At 48.5% G+C, this 25,507-nt stretch overlaps 1 protein-coding gene across 3 annotated transcripts in view; it reads right to left on the bottom strand.

The window, feature by feature from the left end:
• ROBO3 (roundabout guidance receptor 3) overlaps nucleotides 1-25,507 on the bottom strand; it is a 378,913-nt gene that overhangs the window by 5,758 nt on the left and 347,648 nt on the right. For 2 of the 3 annotated variants that reach the window (XM_084808149.1, XM_084808146.1), the window contains exons 12-25: nucleotides 24,096-24,262; nucleotides 22,787-22,908; nucleotides 22,001-22,217; nucleotides 20,223-20,347; nucleotides 19,847-20,018; nucleotides 19,080-19,274; nucleotides 18,030-18,053; nucleotides 17,876-17,918; nucleotides 16,222-16,379; nucleotides 15,545-15,820; nucleotides 10,226-10,376; nucleotides 7,643-7,870; nucleotides 5,682-5,863; nucleotides 1,161-1,268 (exon numbers count right to left, since the gene is read on the bottom strand). In XM_084808149.1, the coding sequence (XP_084664275.1) occupies nucleotides 1,161-1,268; nucleotides 5,682-5,863; nucleotides 7,643-7,870; nucleotides 10,226-10,376; nucleotides 15,545-15,820; nucleotides 16,222-16,379; nucleotides 17,876-17,918; nucleotides 18,030-18,053; nucleotides 19,080-19,274; nucleotides 19,847-20,018; nucleotides 20,223-20,347; nucleotides 22,001-22,217; nucleotides 22,787-22,908; nucleotides 24,096-24,262 (2,168 nt within the window). The remainder of the gene's footprint in view (nucleotides 1-1,160; nucleotides 1,269-5,681; nucleotides 5,864-7,642; nucleotides 7,871-10,225; nucleotides 10,377-15,544; nucleotides 15,821-16,221; nucleotides 16,380-17,875; nucleotides 17,919-18,029; nucleotides 18,054-19,079; nucleotides 19,275-19,846; nucleotides 20,019-20,222; nucleotides 20,348-22,000; nucleotides 22,218-22,786; nucleotides 22,909-24,095; nucleotides 24,263-25,507) is intronic. The other variant, XM_084808148.1, reaches the window with a different exon arrangement.

Below are 25,507 nucleotides of genomic sequence, written 5' to 3'. Positions count from 1 at the left end.
CCGTCCATCCTTACGCCGGAGCCACCAGAGGCGCTGCTGCTGCCGCCACCGAATCCGCCACATATGCCCCAGGTAAGTTCCATCCCGGGGGCTTCCGTGGGGGGGGCAGGGGGTGGGGGGGAAGGAGGCTGTGGTGGAATTCTCTGCCATCCCTAGGTGGCTAGCCAATCAGCAAGCATGCACTGGCACTGAACTGACTGCTTCTTGATTCTTACAGGCAGGGCTGGGAATTCTCCTCCCACTTGGTCCCCCTGCAGGGGAGAGCAGAAGTTCAGACTTTATAGACATCAAAAACACAGGGAGGAATCTGCTGGATGGTCATGGGATTAAAACTATACTAATAATTGGCTGCACTGGAGCCCTGTTCAGAAGTAGCACTCATACATTCTTCCCACAACATATAAGCAGGGCAATGTTGAGTAGACACACGCCGACATCGTGTGTGTTGACTGGCCCCACCCCTAGAGCCCACATGAATGTCTCCAGGCTGTCAGCATGAAAACTTCCATGTGATCTGGAACCCTGATCGTGCAGGGGTTCACATGCATGTGCTCTGTCCCTGCTGACATTAGTACTTATATGCACAGATGCCACAGGGGCATGGCGAGTCCAGAGCACATGACATTGGGAATGTGGCTACTCGGTGTAATCCCACTCCCTGCTCATGCATTGGTGAGTGCTACATCTGAGTAGAGAGCATAAGAACATAAGAAGAGCCATGCTGGATCAGACCAAGGGTCCATCTAGTCCAGCATTCTGTTCACACAGTGGCCAACGAGCTATTGATGAGGAACCCACACAAGCAGGGCATGAGTGCAACAGCACCCTCCCACCCATGTTCCCCAGCAACTGGTGTACATGGGCATACTGCCTCTGGGACTGGAGGCAGCATATAGCCATCAAGACAAGTAGCCATTGAGAGCCTTCTCCTCCAAGAATTTGTCTAACCCTCTTTTAAAGCCATCCAAATTGGTGGCCATCACTACATCTTGTGCTGGTGAATTCCACAGTTTAACTATGCACTGTGGGAAGAAGTCCTTCCTTTTATCTGTCCTGAATCTCCCACCACTCAGCTTCATGGGATGACCCCTTTGGGTTCTAGTATCATGACAGAAGGAGAGAAATATAGCTCTGTGGCAGAGCGCCTGCTTTGCACTTACCTCCCTGCTTTTTTTCTCGGCGGTAGTGGCTGGATTTGGATTTCTTCTTGCCTTTTGCTTTCTGCCCTGGAGGGAGGGGCATGTCCCCCAGGTTTGGGTGGAGTTTGCCTGTCAGTAAAAGCCCAATGTCAGAGTCAGAGAACCACAGCCAGCAACTTGGTCTATTCTACCCCATCTCAGCTTTGGCAAAGCAAGCCACTGGGTCCAGATGCTGAGCCCAAGACAAGTCACTATTGCTGGGTGGAGAAAAACACTGGCTGATGGAGAGCTAATATTAGGGATGTGCGAACTCACCCTCACCCGGGTTCCCTGGACACCCGCCCAGCCCCTGCTCACTGTTCCCTGGACCATGCTCGAGTCCCTCCCGTGCTCAGCGAGCAGCCCGCACTCACCCCAGTGGCCTCATCGAGCTCCACAATCGCCATTTAAAAAATAAAATAAAATGGCAATCGCAAAAATGTGCAAGGTTTTGTACGCGCGAAAATGCACATTTTTGCAAATGTGCATATGCTCTTGTGCAAAATGCACATTTTTGCAAAGGCACACATTAGTGTGTGCGCGAAAATATGCATTTTGGGGAAAATATGCATTTTCGTGCATACATGAATACGCGCATTTGCGAAAATGTGCATTTTTGCATGTGCGCAAATATGCACATTTTTGTGATCGCCATTTTATTTCTCAAAAAATGGCAACTGCGAAGCTCAATGAGGCCGCTGGGGTGAGTGCAGGTCATTCACCGAGCAAACAGGGGCAGGGGTTTGGTGAGTGGGGCTTGGGGGTGCAGGCAGAAGGAGGTCTGCTGGATTCCTGGACTGAATCGGGCACCTGCCCCATCCCTGGCTAGTATAGCATTGTCCTCGGGGCAGCTAAGGAAGCTCAGAGGGATTTCCTACTGGAGGAAATACAGGTGCGAAAGGGCCTATTTAATTATTTATTCATTCCATTTTGGTTCCACCCTTCCTTCAAGAAGCATAGGGCGGTGTCCACATTCCAAACCCCATTCCATTTTATCTATACAACAACCCTGTGAGGTAGGCTAGAGGAATGAAGATCATACCCCTTTATGGCTCTGTGGGGATTTAAAGCCTGGTCTCCCCAGCCCTAGTCTGACACCCTATAACCCAGGGGTGCCTGACCTCTTTCAAGAGGGGCTGTGCATGGACCCCCTGATCCACTTTGGATGCCACTTCGGATCCTCTGAAGTGACCCCATCCACCTCAGATTGAATCGGATCCCCTCTACTTCAACTCGGATCTGAACCTGAAGTGAGATTCGGATATCTGGATCGCCCAGTTTGGCTGCTTTCCCATTGACTTACATGGGAAAACACAAATGGTCATAACCTTTTCAGTTTTTAAGATACAGGCATGAAATGTGGAGGCCTCTCCACCCCCCTGGAGGGGAGTCCATCTGCAAAATTTCAGACAGTTTGGCCCAGTGGTCTTTGTGCTACATGGAGTTATGATTTGATTTTTTTCCACAGAAACTCTCAAAGCAAAGAGCTGTAACTTCTCGCTGTTTCCAAGCTTGCACGTAACACCTTGTCTCCTCCCAGCCCCCCTCAAGGACATCACCCCCTCCCCAAAGCCAGTTTGGCCCACTGGTTTGTGTGCTAGGCGCTGGTGAAATTTGACTTTTTCCAGGAAAACTCCCAAAACAAAGAGCTGTAGCTTCTCATTGTTTCCATGCACACACATGACACCTTGGCCCCTCCCAGCCCCCCTTGAGGGCATCATGCTTTTTCAAGACTCTCTTGAAATTTGAACATATAGTGTTGGTGGAACAACAACCTAGTACACAAACACACATGGACACAGACACACAAGAGCTAAAGAAAAGCAGAACTACCTAAGCAAATGACGGGTGTCTATAATTTATTGTTTTATATTTCATGTTCTTTTATGGAAGGCAGGGTAACTTCAAGAAATACAGGATGACAGTGCAGGAAATAAGATAAGAGCCAAGAAAAATTGAACAACAACAACAACAACAACAACAATAATAATACCTTCTCTAATTTCTGTTTTGGGAGGATCAACACAGAGAAGACATAGATGGTTCACTTCAGCATGGGGGATGGGGGACCAAACACTATGCACATAGGCTGCTATAGTATGCCTTTCTTTAAGAATTTAGAAAGCAAGAAAAAACTAAATGCTTCAATATGACTTGGGGGGCGGGGAGAGGAGGAACATGCCCAGAAGTCAATGTTTGCTTTTAAAAATCAAAATAAGACTGGGTTTTTAAAAATCTAAAGGAGACAGAGTAGACAGACAAAAATGACAAGGAAATAGAATGGAGAAAGCAGAAGTGAGGGCAACCTTAAACAACAAACACAGCCTTTTCCGGAGTCCAAGTGACATAAACAAGCACAGGAATGGCAGGGGAGGGGGAGCGTAGCAGCAGTGAGTGAGGAAAAGCTATGTTAGTTTGAAAAAATATGGAAAGGAGAGATGAATATACCTAATACAAATAACAAACGAGTCAGAGGTAGAAAGACATAGGAGAAGGGGGATGGAAGGGGTGCTGCAAAGGCACTGTCCCAAGGGGGATGGACGAGCAAGGAGCGAGGGAATGCTCCCAGTACATCCAAGCTGTTTCCTTTTAAATATTGAGGAAAGCCTAATGGCAATAAAAAATGAAGAAATAGAAGGAACAACTCCAAGGAATGCACGCACGCACGCACACACGCACACTCACACACACACACACACACACCATCATCTACCCATACACCAGCCCTCTCCCAAAGGCACAGCTAGCACAATAACCAAATACAGCCTTTCACCAAAGTATATATACCCCCTTCCTCCATCACTCTCTGACTGGAGACTGCTGGTGTCAGTTCTGGCCAAGAGTTCCTATTTGCCAAAGCACACTCTCTCCTCCTCCTGCGCTCACCTCCCCACCTCCCCCCGCCTTCCTGCATCCGCTCACCTTCCCCTCCCCCTCCTCCTCCTCCTCCTCGTGCCCCTCCACATGAGCGTTGAGAAGTTGATACATTTTGGAGACAACCTGTCTGGACTGCTCAAGCATTAAACAGAGGCGCTTCTTTGGTGGGGGGCTCTTCACCCCAGGGTGCATTGATATTGCTCTGACCCACCTTGTATCATGAGGATTTTGCTCCGAATAAGCCCGCTTCACCTCATTATTCGGGATTTGTGACGTGGTGGTGCACAGCCCTACTTTCAAGGGCCGAATTCAGTTTTGGTGAAGCTCTTGGGGACCACATTCCAGTGGTGGGTGGGGCCAAAGCCAAAAGGGCTTTGTCAAAATACCAGCATATTCCATCTTAAAGTGCTTCCTGACTGTAACTAGGGATGGACAAAAGTCACTTACCTGGTCCCGCAGCTTGCTTCGCGGTGGGGGGGAGGCGCTCCGTCCCTCCCCCTGAAATTTTGAGTGGGGGGGAGGCGCCCCGTCCCTCCCCGCTGAAATTCTGGCCAGGGGGGAGGCGCCCCATCCCTCCCCGCTGAAATTCTGGCCGGGGGGGGAGCGCCCCGCCTCTCCGGCCGCAAAAGTTCATCTCCTGCCGGGACGCAAATAGCATCGCCCTTATTTTCACCGTAGTCTACGTAAATATTTACGTAGACTACCTGGGCCAAAATAAGGAACGCAAATGGCGGCGCCCATGGGTGCCGCCATTTGCGTACACGCTTTTTTTTTTTTTTTCCAAAGTCAGCCGTGATAGGCTACGTAAAGATTTCCGTAGCCTATCACGGTGTTTTTTTGAAAATCTAGCCGTGATAGGCTACGTAAATCTTTACGTAGCCTATCACGTTTGTTGTTGTTGTTGTTGTTGTTGTTTTTACTTGCAAATGGCGGTGGCGGCAGCCGGTTGGAAGACCGGCCGCTGCTACCGCCGCCGCCGAACTGCCGCCGGGAGCCGCCGCCGCCAGGGACATTCGCCGAAGGTAAGTCCCATCCCGGGGGGGTGGCGTGGGGTGGTGGACCGTTTCTCCACCAATTTCGGGGGGCTGAATGCCAATGAATCTCCTGGAGATTCGTGGAGAAATTCTCCGACATCCCTACCTGTAACTAAGACTTAGAAGAAGCATCTCAAGCTGTTAGAATGGGGAGAAAACAGCACAAAATCTGGGAAACCAGCCAACAATTAGCAGCCGGGGGAAAGGGGTGAGGCCAAGGGAAGGGGGCATGCTTATCCAAGGAACCCCACAGGACTGGATTGGGACCCCAGGTGGGACAGATTTGGTCCATGGGTCTTAGGTTCAACACCCTTGCTCTAACCCCTGTACCACACTGTATCTCTTACCCCTTAAAGGAATTAGCAGTACCAGAAATCTGCTGCTGGGGAATTAACTGCATGCACATTTTTCACTATCCTGGGTGCAACAAATTGGTTACAAGGGAACTGCCTCAGACCTGACATTGCATGACTGCAGCCTCTCTGCTGGACTGCTCTCTGGGACATCAGGGCGGAGGTCACGTCCCTCCGCCTCCCTCTGCTTGAGATGGCCATGGTACCTCTTGGAAGAGGGACAGGGAAGATGAACCCACCTATTCCCAGGGAGTCCACATTCTCCACACTTTGAGCCGGCGTCTGGCTGAGGTTGCGTTGATGGCCTGGCCTGGGAGTGATGCCCTCGGGTCCCTCTTCAGGCACGTTTAGATTCGGGTTGGACTGAGTCAAGGGAGGACTGGAAGCCCTGGGCAATGGCCCGGAGCCATTGGGTATCCGCCTTGAAAGCAAGAAGCACCAAATTTAGTGAGGCAGATGATCCTGGCAGGAAGATAGTCATGAAGGGGGGGGGGATGCAAGGTGGGGTGGAGATCACCACTTTGTATGGCTACCTATAGACTTCACACTCCCAACAAAACCTGCAGCCACACTGTGCACCCACAAAAACTCATACAAATGATGCTCATGCAAATGATGGCATATGTAGTTCCAAGACTCTCACCACAATCATGAGGACTAGAAATTTCCTTTTTTTTCCTTTTTGTTTTTTAAAAAGCCCAGGTTAACAGGATGCTGAATTTTGTTCAGTACAAAACTCAGCACTTCCATGGTAGGATCTGAGAATATGCACAGCCTTGATTCTGTCTCCCATTGCCATAAGAAGTTAAGAAGAGAACCGCCCAGAGAGCTTCAGCTATTGGGCAGTATATAAATAAATAAATAAATAAATAAAATAAGAAGAGGCAAGTTGGATCAGACTAAAGCGCTATCTAGCCAAGCATTCTTTTTCAATTAAAGCAGAGGCTACATGACCACCAATCAGGGATCCTGTAGCAGCAGAGTTTCTGCATCTAAACTAGTTGACCTTGAGGTTCCTTCTGTATCGTTTTATAAATATGGGGAGAAGAGTCTTTCCAACAACTTTCCTTAGGCTGTCATATAAATGCACTGGGTTTTAGTTTTAGCATACAACCGTTCAGGAAACAGATCCTTATTCCAGAGCCATAGCATGGCTTGGCATCATGGGCCATATAGAGATTGGATGGAGGTTAATGTGGCAATTGTTGGGTGTGCTAGTTCTGTCTGAGACCCATTCTGATAGGCAGAAACCTATGTTCGCTGGGGGATTCTGGGAGTTGTAGTCCAAAACATCTAGAGGGCACCAGGTTGGGGAACTGGCTGGGGGATTTTGAGAGTTATGGTCAAATACATGTGGAGGGCACCAGGCTCAAGAAGGCAAGTACAGGAGGATGCAGGAGCTTCAGAGTTTTATTTCTTTATTTCTTTCCTATGAAATATGTATATAATCAAAGTGGATAATGGTAAATAAAGCCATAACTTAAAAATAACAAAACACACAAATACAAAACACATGTCAGTGTTAAAACAATGCAGACACAGTGACCTGGAATGATTAAAAAGCCCACTGACGTTCCTAACTGCTTCCCTGAACGCAGGAAGACATGGACCTGCCCAGGGTGGGAGTGCCACCGTTGTGCTGCCACTTTGGAAAAGGTCCCACCACTCCTTGTGCCTGCCCACTTCGATCTCTAATGGCAAGAGGACATAGAGCAGGGCCACTGAAGCTGATTGTAAGGCTCAGGCAGGTTCATAAGGCAGAAAGCAATTCTTAAGGAATTTACAGAAGAGTTGGAAGGGATCTTGGAGGTTATCTAATCCAATGCCCTTCTCAATGCAGGATCCACAGTGCAGGATGCAACTACAACACCCTTGATAGATGGCCATCCAACCTCTCCTTAAATACCTCCAGGGACGGAAAGCCCACCTCCTTCCAAAGTGGTCTGTTTCCCTGTCAAACAGCCCTGACCATGAGAAAGTTTCTCCTAACGTTTGGCTGAAATCTGCTTCCTTCCAACATCTACCCATTGGTTCTAGTCCTGCCCTCTGGAGCCACAAAGACCCAGCCTGCAAAGTGCATAGCTACTGCATGTGCTTGAGCAGAAGGTCAAGACAACAGGTGTAAATTGGGGTGGGGGCATTAGTAAAGTGATGAGGTAAGGACTGGAGTGTATACTTCGCAAGCATGGGTGGTTTGTACCTGGGCAGGTGTGGAATCTCAAAGTGATGCAGTCTGGGGATGTCCTCAGAAGCTCTCATCTCCTCCCGGGGTGAGGGGGTCAGTGTGGCTGTGGACTGTTGCCCGTAGGAATTTGCAGGAGAGGAGGCTTCGCCACGGGGTGGGGGAGGAGGACATTCCTCTTCCTGGATGTTCTCCATCAAGTAGGTCCTTTCGGGCAGGGGTGGGCACCACTCCTCCACCTCTGAACTGCAAACAGCGAGTGAACTAGACATTTTGGCTGGGGCAGTGTTGGGCCCCCAGTCCACCCACAAGCATTCTAAGGAAACACACACTCCTTGGGGACCTAGAGGGAGCATCTAAACCAGCGGTGTTGATCCTCTTTCAGCCCAAAGGCCAAATTCCATTTTGGAGACGCTCTTGGGGCCACATTCCAGATGTTGGGCAGGGCTCAGTGCAAAAATGGATGGGGCAAACCCACTAAAAACACCAGCATATTTTATCTTAAAGCTCCTCCGGCCAGTACCTAAGCCTTAGGAGAGGCATTTCAACCATTTAGAATGGGGGAAAACTGCATAAAAGGTGGGGAATCACCAAGCTATCAGTGGTCAGGGGGTAAAGGCATGGTGCCAGGGAAGGGTGTGTGACCCTCTGAGGAAACCCAGAGGGCTAGGTTGGGACCCCAGGTAGGCCAGATTTGCCCCCCAGGCCAAATGTTCTTCACCCCTGTTCTAAACACTGGATAAGTATTCTTGTCATTTCACACCTGCTTTGACTACAGCTTCCATCCCTAACCTGATGAAAAATGTTCTGCAATGCTATCAGATACATCTAATTTGGTTGTGCCTGTCCTGTTCAAAACATAGAGTGAATCTGGGGTCTCAAAACTTATGGGTAGCTGGAACTGGTCTAGGCACTTGCAGGAAACACAATGTTTTTTCCAACTTGGATGCAGTGCATTAACTAATGCTTGGCATGGCTGCTTGCAACTTTCAAAGAATCAGGCTTACCTGCAAATATCGAGTTGGAAGGGACAAATTCTGAATCCTATTTAAACCCTGCTAAGATGAAGCTCAAGTGACTGTTGGCTCCAGATGCTGACCGGCCCAGAAATATCCCCAGGGAAGAGATGAACTGAATCAATGCAAATGATTGAGTTCATTTCAATCATTGAAATGAACTCAATGATTCATTGATCATTGTGTGGATTGTGAATCTGAAGAAGACTACATGAATAGATGTGCCTGTGATTTATTTATTTGTGTATTTGTATTCTTGTTCTTTTTTCCCTTTTAAATGCAACCACATGAAAGCAACAGGTGAAACTTAACAACAACAAAAACATAAGCAAAAACATCAAGGCACAGTAGGGGCAGCAATTAAGCAACAGAATGATCAAAGGCAAAGGGCAAACACAAGGTGGCCATTAACTCCAATGTCCTCTGAAACATCAGGGTTTTAGCTAGGTCTACATTCCAGCAGCAAAGGAGCCATGTAAGCCCTCTTAGAGAGGGAGTTCTAAGGTCTAGGCCAGGGGAGGGCAACATGCGGCCCTCAGCCCGATTTCATGCCCGTGGAGGGAGCCCAGAGAAGGAGGGTGGTAAGGGAAAAGCAGGAAGAAAAGCCAAAATAGATGGAGTGAGGGAACACAGAAGCAGTGAGGCAGAGGGGGGTGGGTGTGAGGGAAGCCCTCTGCAAGCAGATCTCTGGCAAAAAGCAATCTGACCCTCTGTTGGCAGCCTGCTGGGTGGGGAGGGAGAGGGAATATGGCCCTTGATAGAAAAAAGGTAGAAAAAAGGTTCCCTGCCCTCCACCTTGGCACTACCACCAAGAAGGCCCTGCTTCATGTAGCTATTTGCTGAATATCATGTAGCAGGTGGAGAAGGTAGGAGACATCGAGCAGGGCCATCAGTGACAACACTTTTATGTATTTTTTATTGTGAAATTTCAACACAACAAAAGAAAACGACAACGTCAGTCATCATGAGGGTAGGGTAGGCTCTATGGGGGAAGGAGGGCCTTCAGATATTCTGCTTCCTAACCATTTAGGGCTTTTTAAGGTCAACACCAGCCCTTTGACTTGGGCCTCGGTACCAACTGGGGGCCAAAGAAGTTGATGCAAACATCAGAGTTAGTAATCAATCCATTCCATTTTTACCCTGCCCTTCCTCCAGGCAGCTCAGAGGCACCTCCATTTTATCTTCACAACACACCTAAAAGGTAGGTTAGATTGAGAGACAGCAGTTAGGCCCAAGGTCACCCCATGAGCTTTATGTTGGAGGGGACCTAAATCCTGGCCCCTCTGGTCCTAGTCCTATGCTATAACCAATATACCACACTGGTTCCCAGTTTTGTGCTCTGAATGGCATGCTGTTTTAGACCAGCTGCAGTTTCCAAATGCTTTTCAAAGGCAGGGCATTATCGCAGAGTGCACTGCAGGAGTGTGCATGAAAGAATGTGGTGGCCCAAACCTGACAACAGTGGAAGCCCAAACTCAGACTAATGATGACCGCAAGGCCCCAGCCCAAACACCAGTTCTATTAGCAGGGGAAAACACGGTAATGAAAGGAAGTGACATTACTTGCCCTTCCTTTTTGCACTTACCCAACTTCCGGTTCCTCTTCCTCCTCCTCCTCTTCCTCCACATATTGGCTCAGTTCACTGGCAGAAGGCGGTGGTGGAAGCACCTCTGTCCAGTTGAGGGACGGTGTTTTCACTGGCTTCCCCATTGATTTCTGTTTGCCAGGCTTGGCAACTATGGAAAGAAACAGAGGTTAGGACAAGTAGGGATGTATGAGAAATCAATTTCAGTTCATTTGGGATCAGGATGTACCGAGTTTGTACCTTCCAGACCAAACACAGACTTGGACGCAATCTGTAGTCTATACATTTCCAAGCTTGCAATGTGATTCATGAACCAAAAAAGAAAAGAAAAAAAGAATGTGTTTGACAGCATGGGTACATTTGAAATTTGTGCATGAAAAAATGCATACTTATGAAAACTGCAGACAAATACACTCCAATCGATGAGCGAAGAATGCTTACATATCAAAGATGTGCACAACTGATACACATTTGGAAAAATACCCATGAAAATACTCACGGATTCTCATGTGAAATTCCCCACCCCACCCAAAGCTTGCAATCTGATATGGACTCAAGTTGGAATGAGCTCCAAGATGGAATTCGGAGAACTTTGGCGAGCTCGATTTTTGCTGATTCTCACATCCTTAGGAAGAAGGAACATCGAAAGAGCAATATGATAATTCTAAGGCTAGATCTACACTAGTGCTTTTTATTAGTATTGAAGGGCACTGATAACCTTTGGGGCACATTATGCATTCCGTATACCTCTTTTCTAGTGTTGTTTCCCGCATTTCATTCCATATTATCCAAAAGACTGCAACAGATGTCATTGTGTGTGTTACGAGGTACCAGTGCACAGGAGGGATATAGTGTCACCATGGTGATATTGTATCAATATGACACAAGGTGTAGATCTGGCTTAGGTGCTGTCTGATTGATGGAAAACTCTAGCAGTGCAATCTCATGCCTATGTAATCAGAAGCAAACCTCATTAATGCAGTTGAAGGCACACTTGTGGCGATGCAGTTGAAGGCACACTTGGAAGAAACCAATTATCTAGACCCATTTCAGTCGGGCTTCAGGCTTGGGCATGGGACAGAAATGGCCTTGGTCGCCATGGTGGATGATATGAGGAGGGCTCTGGATAGGGGTGAATGCTCCTTCCTTGTTCTCCTTGACCTCTTAGCGGCTTTTGATACTGTTGACCACAGTATCCTCCTGGACTGCCTGGAGGGGTTGGGCATTGGAGACACCATATTGTGGTGGTTCCAGTCCTTCCTCTCCGGCAGGTACCAGAGGGTAGCACTGGGAGAGGAGGTTTCAGACCCGTGGCCACTGACTTGTGGGGTGCCACAGGGTTCCATCCTCTCCCCGATGCTATTTAACATCTATGTGAAGCTGCTGGGGGCTATCATCAGGAGGTTTGGGGTGCGGTGTCATCAATATGCTGATGACACGCAGCTCTACCTCTCATTCAAATCTTCACCAAGGTTGGCCATAGAATCCCTGTCCAAATGTCTGGAGACGGTGAGTGGCTGGATGGGGAGGAATACGCTGAAGCTGAACCCTGACAAGACTGAGGTACTTTTGGTGGGAGACAAGAGGAAGCTGGGGGATGTTGACCTGGTGTTGAATGGGGTACGGCTATCCTTGAAAGACCAGGTCCGCAGCCTGGGGGTCAATTTGGACTCCCAGCTGTCCATGGAGGCTCAGGTGTCAGCTGTGAGCCGGACAGTGCTGTATCAACTCCATCTGATACGGCAGCTGCACCCCTTCCTTCCCGACCATCTGCTCCCAGCGGTAGTACATGCCCTGGTCTCCTCTCGTTTAGACTACTGTAATGCACTCTACGTGGGGTTACCCCTGAAATGGTTCGGAAGCTGCAGCTGGTACAGAACGCAGTGGCTCGCGTGATTAAAGGCAGCCGCTGGTGATCACATCACTCCAGTGCTGAAGGAGTTGCACTGGTTACCAGTTGTTTTCCGGGCCAAATTCAAGGTGTTGGTTTTGACCTTTAAAACCCTATACGGTTCCAGCCTAGCCTATCTTAAGGAGTGCCTCCACCAACACCAGACAGGCCGCTTAACAAGATCAGCCTCGCATGGCCTTCTCTCTGTCCCATCAGCCAGGACAGCTAGACTGGTGGGAACTAGGGAGAGGGCCTTTTCTGTGGTGGCCCTCACTCTGTGGAACTCCCTCCCTAGGGAACTCTGCCATGCCCCCTCTTTAATGAGCTTCCACCATGCATTAAAAACGTGGTTGTTCAGGAAGGCATTTGGGGGGGGTAATATTTTAGAAAACATTTTTATTGTAGAATTTTATTGTTTTAAACAGTTTTATTATATGCTGTACATCGCCCAGAGTGGCTGGGTGACCAGCCAGATGGGCGATTAATAAATTTAATAAATAAAAATAAATAAAATTAAGGCCATTTGAAGTGTGTATAGGATTGCAGGCTGAGCCTCCACTTACCTGTCTTGAACTGCTCCTCAACATTTTGCACCACTCTGCCTCTACCCTGCATACCAAGTCAAACTGTGACTGGACCTTTGCTCTGACCTGACCTCCAGCTACTGTTGGGGAACCTAAAGAGGACTCCATTGTGTTGGATACATTCATATGGTCTGCAGCGAGATAAAAGGCCAAACTAGTTGAGAGCACAATGGTGAGAATGGCTTTTCAAAAAGTAAACTGTGCGTGCAGAGTCCCCAATCCATACTGAGACTCTGGTGTGCGGGTTAGGAGGGTTTTTACCCTCTGTCTGAAGGTGTATAGAAATGTGCACACTCATTTATATATCTAGTACAAAATATATTAATGATTGTTGTAAGGTTGATTTTAAGCTTTATTGTTATATAATATTATAAAATTTATTAGTGATTTGTTAGTATTATTATTTACCCTTTTAAATCTCCTTTCTTTTTCATTATTATTACTATCATTATTGGTTAGTAAGATTTTTGGCTGGTTAAATTGTTAAGCTTTATTATTATATGTTAGCTGAAGGGCAATATATGGTTACTGGAAATGAATTGTAGGCCTGCTTCCTTGCTATAAGACTGATGATATGATATTGAAATGTAAGGTTGATTATTTATGCTGTACTGAATTGTAATATTGCCAGTGTTATAGGTATAATCTTTAAGTGGAATGGGATTTGAAGTTTCTGTGTAATGGAGTTTAAATTTAATCATATATATATATATATATATCTATATATATATATATCTTTTTTCTTCCTTCTCCTTCTCCTTTTTCTGTTTTTCTCTTTTCTCTCTCTCTCTCTCTCTTTTTTTTGCTCTTTCATTATTGCTGCGTCCTCCTAAGCATACTGTATTGTTGGGAAATTGTACTTATTGATTAGGTTGTTGGTACTGTTTATTTCATTTATAAAGATAAAAAAATAGAATAGAAAGTATTTTTTTAAAAGGAGGGTTTTAACCCTTTACCCCCTGCTGCTGCTATTTGCATGAATGGGGGAGAGCTATGATTGGAGTGAATGGGAAATCCCCCCCCCCAAGCAAAGAGCAGCTGCAGGAGGCCTGATCATGGATCAAGACCACAGTGGAAGGCAAAGGTTAGAGTGTCCCTCCCCCTCTGCCTTGCATGTCAGTGTCCCCATCCAAATCACCCCCAACCCTGAAATTTACTTGTTGTTGTTGAAAAGAAATGGCTTGTTAAAAAGAAAATTGCAGGGTGAAGGTGTGATTTGGATTGGGACACTGCCATACAGGGGTGGGGCAGGGGCACTGTGTGAATGGCATTGCATGAATGTGTGAATTGCGTGAATGCCTAATTGCGTTGCATCTAGTTTGGCCCTTGGATGGCAAATCTGTGCATGCTTACTTGAAAGTAAGTACTCAGAAGGCCTTACTTTAAAGTAAATATGCATAGGAGTAGGCTGCAGCTGTCAAAATGATGGTCTCAGCTGAATACTTGGTAAAGCAGAGAATGCCTAGGTGAAGGGGGCAGCAAGGAGTCCCAGATGTCTGGAACTCCTTTTCAAAATGCTGTGTAGTTCCACCTCTTTCCCTCTTCCTTCAAATCCTTCTTCTGAAGCCATCTTTTTGGGCAAATGTCTCACTGAAACTGCCAGCTGCCTTCCCTAACGGGGGGCGGGGGGGGCGGGGGGGGGATCCAACCACATAGGAAGCTGCCTTATACAGACTCAAACTATTGATCCATCTAGCCCTGTATTGTCTATACCAGCCTTCCCTGATCTGGTGTCCTATTGACATTTTGGATTATAACCCCCCGCATTCCTGACTGTTGGCCATGCTGGCTGGTGCTGATTGGAGAGCTGAAGTCCAAAACTGCAGGACACTTGGTTGGGGAAGGCTGGTCTAGACTGACGGGCAGCATCCTCAAGCCAACGTCTTTCCTTTGAAATCACAGACTGAACCTAGGAACTTGTGTATACATGTGAAGCATGTGCTCAGCTACTGAGCTATGGCTCCTCCCCAAACTGCATGTGACTGCACTCTTTCACACAGCACATAGTTAAACTATGGAATTTGCTACCACAGCATGTAGTGATGTGATGGCCATCAATTTGGATGGCTTTAAAAGGGGGTTGGACTGGAGGAGATGGCTGGAGGAGAAGGCTATCAATGGCTACTAGTCTGGATGGCTATATCCTACCTCCAGTCCCAGAGGCAGTGAGCCTATGTGCACCAGTTGCTGGGGAACATGGGTGGGAGGGTGCTGTTGCACTCATGCCCTGCTTGTGGGTTCCTAGTCAACAGCTGGTTGGCCACTGTGTGAACAGAATGCTGGACTAGATGGACCTTTGGTCTGACCCAGCAGGGCTCTTCTTTTGTTCTTACACTATTGCTCATGTTCATCCCAGTCATTCTTGCCTCTTCCTGTCATCTCTTCCTACTGTCTAATTTTAGTTCTAAATATTCATTTTCCTCCCTTGCATTGCCCTGTAAAGTGCTATGTCTGTTGATGGCACTACGTCTGGCCCTCCAGGGTTCCCCAAAAGGCCACACCTGCTTCTGCTACTGGCAGTAAGAGCTTTAAGCTACAATTTGCTGGTATTTTGAGTATTTCTTTTAATTTTGCCCCACCCCTTTTGCCTTTGGCCCTGCCTGCCACTGGGGTGTGGCCCCTCAGAGCTTCTCCAAAATGGAATTTGGCCCTCAGGCTGAAAGAGGTTCTGCACCCCTGCACTGTCTCAATAACAATGGCATCATCATCACTGAGTTCTCCAAATACGAGAAGATTCTTTCCTTGGACACCTCAGGGGCTCTCTTGTCTGGACAGATCATGCCACAGCAACTGGAGAATACATAAAGTAGGGTGTCGAGCTTCTTGCATGCTTAAGATCCCTACCGCTCTCCACCCTGCCCCGCTCAGGCTGGGCATACTGGAGGCTGGAGATCCCAGACTGGGTGTTCCACTGGTTCTCTTCTTCATCAGGTGAGTGTAGATGCGTCGCCCCGTATGGTACCACGGGCGTCGTGGCATATGGGGTGGTGTGCTGTGAAAATGCCCCATTGAACGTCCTCATGTCGTCGCTGGCTGGGTCAATGGTGCTGTAGATGGGCCCATCAGACACCCCCGTCCCAAACTTCTCAGTCTGAGCGATGTAATTGGAAATCCCAGCATCTGAAAAACAAAGGGACATGTCGTGACCTGGCTCAGTCAGGCCTTCTGGTTGGGTTGCAGCAGATTCTGCCTGCCTCGATTTTTAATCACCTTCTGGGCTTGGCGAACCATCTCTAATCCAGGCTTGCAGGGAGGGGAGGGAGGCAGAACTGGTCCTGCTGCTCCTTCTCCATTAACCTTGCCTCAGCTTCTCTCCTGGGAGGTCACGGCCTGGAAAATCTGCTTTGGTTGTCTCAGCAACTTCTTCTTTTGTTCAAACTAAGGCTCTTCCTTGAGCATGTCCACCCCAGCCACCATAAAACCTGCGTGTCATTTCTGCTAGCTACACGTTTGCTCTTTGCTCACCAGTTCTACATTGGACTTCCTTCTTCGGGATCCTGCTTAGGCAGTGAGGCTCTTACCATTATAGTATCTCTCCGTGGCGTTGTGGTTTCCTGTGCAGCATGTCACTCCAGGCTCCTTTGTCTTCCCATTCCGCAGCAAGTTTGGGGCTGGCCACGAATCCGCCAGCCACGGATAGCTGGAAGCACTAGTGGCCATGGCCAGCATGCCAGGCCGGCTGGAGGAGAGACACGAGAGTCAGAATTATTTGGTGGTTCATGTTAGGCCTGTCGTTTTTTAAAACATCTGAATAGATTAATTGTATGAGGTTTAGTCAGTGTATCAGTTAATTTGTGGTTTAAATTTCCATACATTTGCCTTGATTAAAACAGGGGTGGGGAACATCCAAATTCCAACTCGGGAAAGGTCTCAGGGAGTGCATGCCATCTGTGGGCAGGGCCAAAGGCAAGATGAGTGAGCCAAAATGTGATTATTACTGATTTTAAGCCTACTCAGAAGCAAGCAGGACTGAATCTCTCAGCAGTACTTTTAAACAGCATCCCAAATACCAAGCCTCTGCATGTCTACTCAGAAGTAAGCAGGACTGCATTGCTCCTCAGCACTTTCCATTTTTGTACACATTTCTCCAAATAGACACATCTTCTCACACACTTCTACCTATGTGTAGCCCCTGGCCATGGGCATTGAACTCTTAGGTTAGAAGTGCCAAGACAGTGATAAGTCAGACTCAAAGGTTTGCTTACAAGGAGACTTTATCGAGTAACTTACAGCACACAGACGTACCCAATGGTTGGATCAGACAGCTTCTCTGAACCTTGAGCCATTGGGTCCAATGGGTCTTATACTCTACAGGTTAGCAATAAGCAGCGTTTCAGCAGCACGTGCCCCTAGCGTTCATTCTCAGCACTAGGTTCTCAGCACAGCCACCTGCAGCTTTAAGGTGAACCACCTCTGCTTCTCAGGCTCATCAGTGATAAAACCTTCTCCTCATTAGCGAGGAATGTTCTTTGAGCTGCTTCTCACCCCTTTTACTCATCTGGCTACATCAGGAGGCTGGTTAAGGGAAAACAGCAGCCCTCTGACCAAAGGCAGAGAGCATTATGGATCTAAGCCACTCTACAACTACTAATAGCTTGGTTCAAGCCTGGGGCCTTACAACCTAATATACACATTTTTAATGCATGTTTGCCCAATATATATTTTTTTTTGCAAGCAGATTTCTTTTATATTATACTTATTTGGTATATTTTTCTCCAATATACACATTTTTGGGTGCAGTTTACTTTAATACACAAATATTTGCAGACTTTTTTGGTTTGGGAAACTCCATCAAAAAACCAGAGAAGTGTGAATACCGAAGGACAACCACACTCTGGTTCGCATATTGGTTCGGCAAGTGTGAATAGGTACATTAGTTTGCTTGCTTGCTTATTTATTTGTTATATTTGCATCCTGCCTTTCCTCCAAGGAGCCGAAGGCAGAGTACATGATCAGGCAGCGTACACGATCCTCCTGTTCTCCATTTTATCCTCACAACAACAACCCTGTGTGCTATGTTAAGCTGAGAGTCAATGACTGGCCCAAAGGCACCCAGTGACCCTCATGGCCAAGTGGGGACTAGAACCCGGATCTCCCGATTCCCAGTCCAACGCTCTACCCACTACACCACATTAAATGGAATTCTCCCTCCTCCCTGCTCCTCCCAGTACTCACCTGCCACTGCCACGTGCTGGTCCGTCCGCATGGGGGAAAGAAACTGAAAAGAAAGCAGACCACACTCAGGGACACTTCCTTGGAGAGCAAGATGAGGGCTGGGCTAGTGGTGATGGATGAAAAAGCAATGTGATGGAGGGGGAAGGAGCCTTACCTGCTGGCGTGTATGCAAAGGAAGCTGCAAAGAGAAGCAAGCAAAGAGTGAGACAGCTCAAAGCAAGTCACAGCTGTGGTTGACGGAGGCGGGGAGGGAGATTAAGGCAGACCAGGGCAGCTGGACGGGCTGTAGCTTGATGGGAAAGCGCATGCTTTGCATGCAGACTGGCATACATTCATATCCCTGTTATCTCTGAGTAAAGGGATCAGGAGCAGGTGACAGGGGAAGGATTCCCTGCCTGAGACCCTGGAAACCCACTGCTGTCAGAACAGACAATACTGGGCAAGAATCTAGGAAAGGGGGTACAGCCAGGGGAAGGGGGAGTGGCCATCTGGGAAGTCCTAGAGGGCTAGACTGGGACCCCAGGTGGGCCAGATTTGGACCACAGCCCTGAGGCTCAACACCCCTGGGCCAGACAAATGATCCACCTGAGCAGCAGCGTGGGCTTGGATTCTTACTCAGAAGACAAGAGGCTGGCCAGATCTCTTGGATCAATGGCACCAGAAGCAAAGGTCCTGAAAAGCAACTCGGCCCCCAGCATCATGACTGGGCCAGGGTCTGAGCCCATTGGCTCAGTGGTCCTTGAGGAGAGAGCCCTTGTGTGTATCCTCAGAACCTGCACGCCTCATGGAACTAAGCCATCATGCCAAGGACCTACACATGGATGTTGTCTTGTTAATGTGGGCAATGTGACTGAAGGGAATCCTCAAAGAGATGGAGGAGGAGTGCTAGGCATTAAGTCAGAAGCCTTCCCCTTTAAGGCCTTCCTCTCCTGAAGGAAGGGGTGGAGCCTGGGAGGGGTTACCTGGTCCTGGAGGCATAAAATGCTTCAGTCAAGCCCCAGGCACCTCTGGAGCAAGTTGTTCACTTGGAACTTCCCGTGGTGGTGCCACCTTGCTTGCTCCGTGGTACCCAGTGGACCTCTAGTCAAGGTCAGGAGAGGACACCTGGTATAAGGCAGCTTCCTATGTCCTTGGGCAGCCAACCTACATGGCCCCTCGAGAGAGCAAGAGCAGAGAGGTGGAATGAACACATGGCCCGCCTCACCTGTATAGTGACTTAGCTCCTTTCTCTTCTTCCGGCGACAGTAGATCCACACACTGAAACACATCAGGATGACCCAGCAGGCCCCCCCGATGCCAGCAATGAAGGCCGGCTGTTTCACCACATCTGTGATCTGCTCGGCAAGGCTCACACTGTCCCCGCTGCTCACCGGCACGGTGTCCTGGTCCGGCAAGGGCTCTGCAGCAAGCAGGGGAGGATGTAAGTTGCTGGAGCTATGTCGGTTGTCACCGAGGTGGGAAACCAAACCAGAAGGAAGCTCACTAGACAATAACAAATAAATCTAGCATGCTATAGCAACCTCCATGTCATTGCAGCCTGAAGCTGCTAAAACAGGCAAAGCTCCTTTAAGAGAAAAGGCCTGCGTTGGTGTGGAGGTGGGGTCAACCAGCCTAAAGGAAACCAAACCTGTACTTAAGTACTTAACTGTTGTTCAGTTGGAGCAACATACAGAAAAGCCTCTCTGGTCTGCCGCCCCACTACCACTCAGAACTCTCCAAGGTGCTGTCCTGTTCCCATTCCTGCCTCACTGAGAAATCTGCCTTGCCCCAAACCTTAGTAAACACATGACCTATAACAGAACCTTGCAACCTAGACCTCAGCAGCACCCAGCAACACTAAGCCAACATCACGACAGAGGCCAAACAGGACAGAGGGCCTTCCCAGCTGTCTTCAGTGGATGGGCGGAGTTGTATGGGAAGAGGCCATCTTATTTCTACCCATGGACATTTGGATGAGCCCTGGGTACTCACTGATCTGTATGACAACTGGGGCACTTCTCACTCCAATTCCTGCGCTGGTGGCTGCTGCCACCTCCGTGCGGTAAACCATGCCTGGCACTAGGCCCAGCAAGACTGTCGAATGCACCGTACCATCCACTGTCTTGTTGATGTGGTAACGGGACTCATTTCCCAGGCACCAAACCTGCCACAGGAAGGGAAGAAAGTAGTGACCCAATGGCTGAAGCAACACGCCATGGCAAAAAAGCAAACTTCCCACTACTGCCTCTTGGCATCTGCTGCGGCCCTTGCTGCAGCCAGGCCCCAAGGCCTTCAGACCATCCTGGTAATCTTTGGGGCTTCACAAGTTTCAGGTGTCGCCCAAGGATATCTGGAGAGTCCGCCTTACCCGGTAATCCTGGATGATCCCATTTTGCTCTCCGGGTGGAGGTGGCTCCCAGGATATGCTGATACTGGTGCTGTTTCCGGTCCCCACTGTTACTACAGTAACTGCTTGAGGAGGAGCGCTGGGTGCTGGGTGACAGGGAATGAAGGGAGCTTATTGTTCAAACATTTCTGACAAAAGCAAGGACTAATGCGGCATATAAGGGTGGCTATTCTGAACTTTGGAATGACACATAGCAGTGCCAGGACATGCTGAGTCACAGGAAAAGCAGTGAAAGAAAGGCCATTCCAGAGGCCATTAAGCTGACTCAGCCTCAAGAGCCCATTGAAACGGGTTTGAAACTGGTTTAACTGACATGGCGTCCCTCATAGAACCTTGGGAATGGTGGTTTTGTGAAGCAGCAGAGTTTTAGTATACATGTCCAGCCTTGACACAGGGGCAAACTATGTAGTATATTAATTTTATGGATGCAATTAATGAGCATGCTTAAAAAATGTAAAGAGTTGCTGTGTGTTTGTGTGTGCGTGCATGCGTGCGTAGCAGCAGGACCACAAGATGTGGGGAGGGAGAGTTTAACCTAGGGGTCCCCAAACTTTTTGGATTAGTTGGCACATTTGGAATGTTGGGAGTGTGTTGTGGGTGCTCTCACCAAATGGCTGCCATGGAAGGAGGCTTGCCCATTCATAACATGGCTGCCATAGTGGGCAACGACTGTTGTAAAGGTCTCATTTTACAGAGGGCAAAGTGGTGAAGCTAAAAGAAAAGTAACTTGCCCAAGGACCTAAGTACATGGCGGAGGTGGGGGATGAACTCCAAAACACAAAACTTATCTTTTGACACCCAATTAGAGATAGGGCTGGAGAGCACCCCTTTGCAGGATGCCAGACTCCCAGTTAGTATTTTGTTAGGGTTTTTTTTTTAAACAAAAATTCTTAAGCTATAACAGAAAATCTGGAAGAGCTGGAAACCCGGCAACTGCCAAGTGAAGTTTCCACAGGCACATTGGAACCCACATTGGAGACAATAACATGCCCCTGAAGCTGCTATTGGGAGGAAAGCCTCCATTGTGTTATGGACCAGGACCCTGAACCTTCATCCTCAGAGGATCCCAACCCCTTGTCCTCTGAGGAGGCTCTAGAGTTAATGGTTTAGGGAGATGATGCAGACATGGAAAGGTGTCACAAGGCTTCCATTTCCACAGGACCAAGTTCACAAGAAGGACCCCATTGGTTGGCTTCTCTGCATCCAGAGGAGGCTGCATGACCATCCTCAAATTTGGAGGACTTGGCCCATGAGGAGACTTGCAAGTCATTGCAGTCTGAGATTGCTAAAACAGGCCAAGCCCCTTAACGAGCTTCTTAAAGGGGTTTGACCTATTTTAGCAATCTCAGACCACAATCTGAGATCAGCCTAAAGGCGACTATATTTTTATTTAAACCTGTCTTGCTCTGCGCCTTCTTGGAGCAAAATAAAGATATCCCTGTCTAGCTTTCAGCCCCAGCACCATTCGGAGCTCTCCATGGTGCTGATCTCTTTCCATCTTGCTTCTTAAGAAATCTGACCCAATCTAAGCCCTGTTCAAGTTCTGATCCATAGCAGAACCCTGCATCCCAAGCCACATCACAGAGCATCATCAGAACCCATGGCCTAAAATGGTACACACTGGTAGTTCACGCAATTAACTTTACATCTAGCTTGGTCCAGAGAATTGCAACTCCTGGCTTATTTGGCTGGGAGGTCAGATCCTAGAGACACCAGCTTCCTTCCACTCTCACATGTACCTTCTTCTGGGGTGCGCACCAGTAGCACCTCACTATCCATGCCCTGGAACTCATCGAAATATGGGCGGATTTTGACCTCGTACTCCTGGCCTTTGTGCAGCTCAACTAGGACAGTGCTCCGTTCAGCGGGTGACTTCACGTCCTGCACCAGCCAGGCACTGTTCCTGGGCCGGTACATCACTTTGTAGCCTTGGATGAACTGAGCTTGGCGGTCCACCTGAGTAAGAAGAAGAGATAACATTAACTGCTTGGGCATGAAGCCCATTGCCTGGAAATGGATTTGCCTATCTGCCTGCCTAATCCTAGTCCCTACACTGCAAATCCCCCATTTAAACTACCTCTGTCTAGCACAGGGGTGCTGAACCTCAAACCCGTGGGCCAAATCTGGCCCACCTGTGCATCCCAATCCAGCTCTCTGGGGTTCCTCAGAGAGCCATGCCCACTGGCCTGGGACCCAACCTCTTTCCTCTGTCTGCCAATCATTTAGTGGTTTCCCAGCTTTTGTGCAGGTTTCCCATCACTGTAAAAGGTTGAAACACCTCCCCTAAGGCTTAGTTTGTGGCAGTAAGAGCTTTAAGATACAGTATGCTGGTATTTTTGGTAATTTGGCCCCACCCATTTTGCCTCTGGCCCCACCCACCCCTGGAATGTGGCCCCCAAGGACTTCTCCAAAATTGAATTTGGCCCTCGGGTTGAACAAGGTTCTGCACCCCTGGTCTAACACATTTTGCTTACATACATCCCGCCATTTCAAAGGAGTTTGTCAGTGAGCCTGCTGGTACTCACGGTCCAGGTCACTTGGATGGTGGTGGAGGTGAGGACAACAGGACCCTGGAGCTGGACCACAACTTCTCCAAGTTCTCTTTGCACTTGCCGGTGGTCCACCCCTTGCCTGGTGGGACTCACGTCTGCCAAGCCATAGGAAAGACAATGGAGGAACACAACAACGTCATTAGCAATGAGGACTAAAGTAACACTGGACAACTTCTGCATTGTAGAGGAAGCTCCTTTTAAGGCTACTTCCATCTGCTTTTTTCCACCGAGCAGTTGCACTCAAATGGCTTGGGATGTGCCTATAATTCATGAGCCACAGATCAGTCAGCCTTGCTGCATGATAGCAGTGCATGCAGGGTTGTATAGACCCACTCACCCCACCCCACCCCACCCCACCCCACCTCTCTCTCTCTCTCTCTCTCTCTCTCTCTCTGTCTCACACACACACACACACACACACACACACACACACACATTCACACTGTAGCCTTATAAATTATGCAAATTACACAAATGAGCATATATGAACATAATATATGCTAATTTTAAGTACACTAGCATATATCTACTTAGCATATACGTACGTATGGGGGCAGTGTGGAATGGGAAAATGGTGGGCACAGAAAGGGCAGCCTGGAAAGCAGCCTTCCCCAACCTGGTGCTCTCCATGTATGTTAGACCACAACTCCCAGACTCTGCCAAGCCAGCTATGCCAACACATCTGCACGGCAAGGCTGCTCTAAAGGCGTTTCCCCATATAAAATATCTGCAGAATGCGCAGAGCACTTAGGACCAAGGAGTGGAAGGGATCACCCATAATTTGGGTAGATCTGTCCTCTTCCTCATGATTATGTGGAGGACTTGAGACTGGGAGTATGGCAGAAAAGAACTCTTCCTCTGTAATGGCGCATTGCATTTGCATGGCACTTCAGTCCTCACAACGACAGCCCTGTAAGGCAGGTAGTACTTTTATCCCTTATTGCAGACTGGTGTGGGTGGGTGTTTGTGTGTGTGTGTGTGTGTGTGTGTGTGAGAGAGAGAGAGAGAGAGAGAGAGAGAGGGAGAGGGAGAGGGAGAGGGAGGGAGGGAGAGGTGTGGGAGAGGGAGAGGGCTGAGAGGCTTGTTTAAGGCACCCTAACAACTCCTTGGCAGTGGAGAGATTTCACCTTGTTCATTCATTGCCTGGCCTTTCACCACCCTCCTACATTCCCAGTGGTGGTCCCACCATGGTGAAACTATGGCTGTGTTAGATCAAACCATTGCAAGACCCACCCCACCCCACCCCCATGACAGTCCAACATGTCAGCATAGGGAAACTAACCTTGTGTACGCACCGGCTCCGAGACAGGGCTGGGGTCACTCAGTCCGTAGGTGTTGACAGCCCGTATGAGGAAGAGGTAAATGGTGTTGGGGTTCAAGCCGCTGACCGTGTGCTTCTCAAGCTTCACGTTGCTCGCTACTGTCTGCCACGTGCTACCCGAGGACTGACTGCAACAGAACGGGAAAGGAAGAGAAGGGCGGGCACAGACGCAACAGCCTCCTGCAGCTCCCGTGCACAGTCTGCTGACTGTCACAGAACAGACTTGATCGACTGACTGCAACAGAAGTAGATCTACTGGAGCACCAAGATCAAATCTATTAAGGGATCTGTTTGATCTACTGATCTACTTGCCCTACTGAGATCAAACCTATCAAGATGCCTGCTTGATCTACTCATCCACTTGATCTACTCGATCTGTCAAAGGATCTGCTCGATCTACTGATCTATTTCATCTACTGAGATTAGTTACAACAATCTACTTGATTTACTTGAACTAGTGACTGCAATAAAAGTAGATCTTGATTACTGAACTCAAATCTATCTAGAGTCGACTTGATCTACTTGAAGTAGGCCTGCTTGATATACTGACTGAAATGCAAGTAGACCTACTGAATGCAATAGGACAGGAAAGGAAGAGAAGGTGGGCTTAGCTTGAGCCAGGACTTGGCCCCTGAAGCTTTCTGAAAGGCAGGAATTAGGTGATGCTTTAAGATGGAGCTGGTGGCAGCATTTGGCATAGTTGGGCAGCTGCCCGGACCCAAGCTCTCCAGGAGGGCCCACCAGTCCTGACACTGGGCCCTCTGGTCTGCCTGTTTCTCTGGTTGCAGGGTTATGACAGCAGGGGCTGGGAGCCACCCACCCCTTTACATTTCCCACAGTTCTATGGGGAGACACAATGCAAGGGCATTGTGGGACATTTAAAATGGCAATTGGCTCACAGCTGCTTGCCACAGGTCATGGTGCTGCTGCCTGCCGGCACCAGCAACCTTGCCAAGGTACAATGATGCTGGGGAGGGGCAGCAGATGCAACTTTGCTATTCGGGTCCACACACCCTGGCCCTGTCTTACAAAAATAGCTTCTGAGCATGTGCAAAGTGAGCTTCCCTCACCACTGAATATGTAAGTACGGCCCCTTGCAAAGACATTCAGAATTAGGAAGAACATAGGTCAGAGGGGGTGGGCCCTAAACTCTTGCAAATCCTGGCCCGTTCATTTTGAGAATACACCCCTGAATTCTCAGGAGAGTTGAAGGTGCAGAAATGCCATCAGAAGTCCTGCTTAGAGTTTTCAAGGTCCAGAATTCATTGGGGCCCTACTGACAGGCTTTTGGCTCAACTTCGGGAGTATACTGGGACCTGGGCCTTAGCCAGGTCTATTCATTCTGAAATGTCCCCTTTGAACCTTCTGCGCCA

The sequence above is a fragment of the Heloderma suspectum genome, chromosome 6 (assembly GCF_057233095.1).
Source record: "Heloderma suspectum isolate Gila_16-S chromosome 6, 16-S_ref, whole genome shotgun sequence".
NCBI lineage: Eukaryota > Metazoa > Chordata > Lepidosauria > Squamata > Helodermatidae > Heloderma > Heloderma suspectum.
Note: the sequence above shows the minus strand (reverse complement) of the source record. Positions and strands in the feature narration are given on the sequence as shown.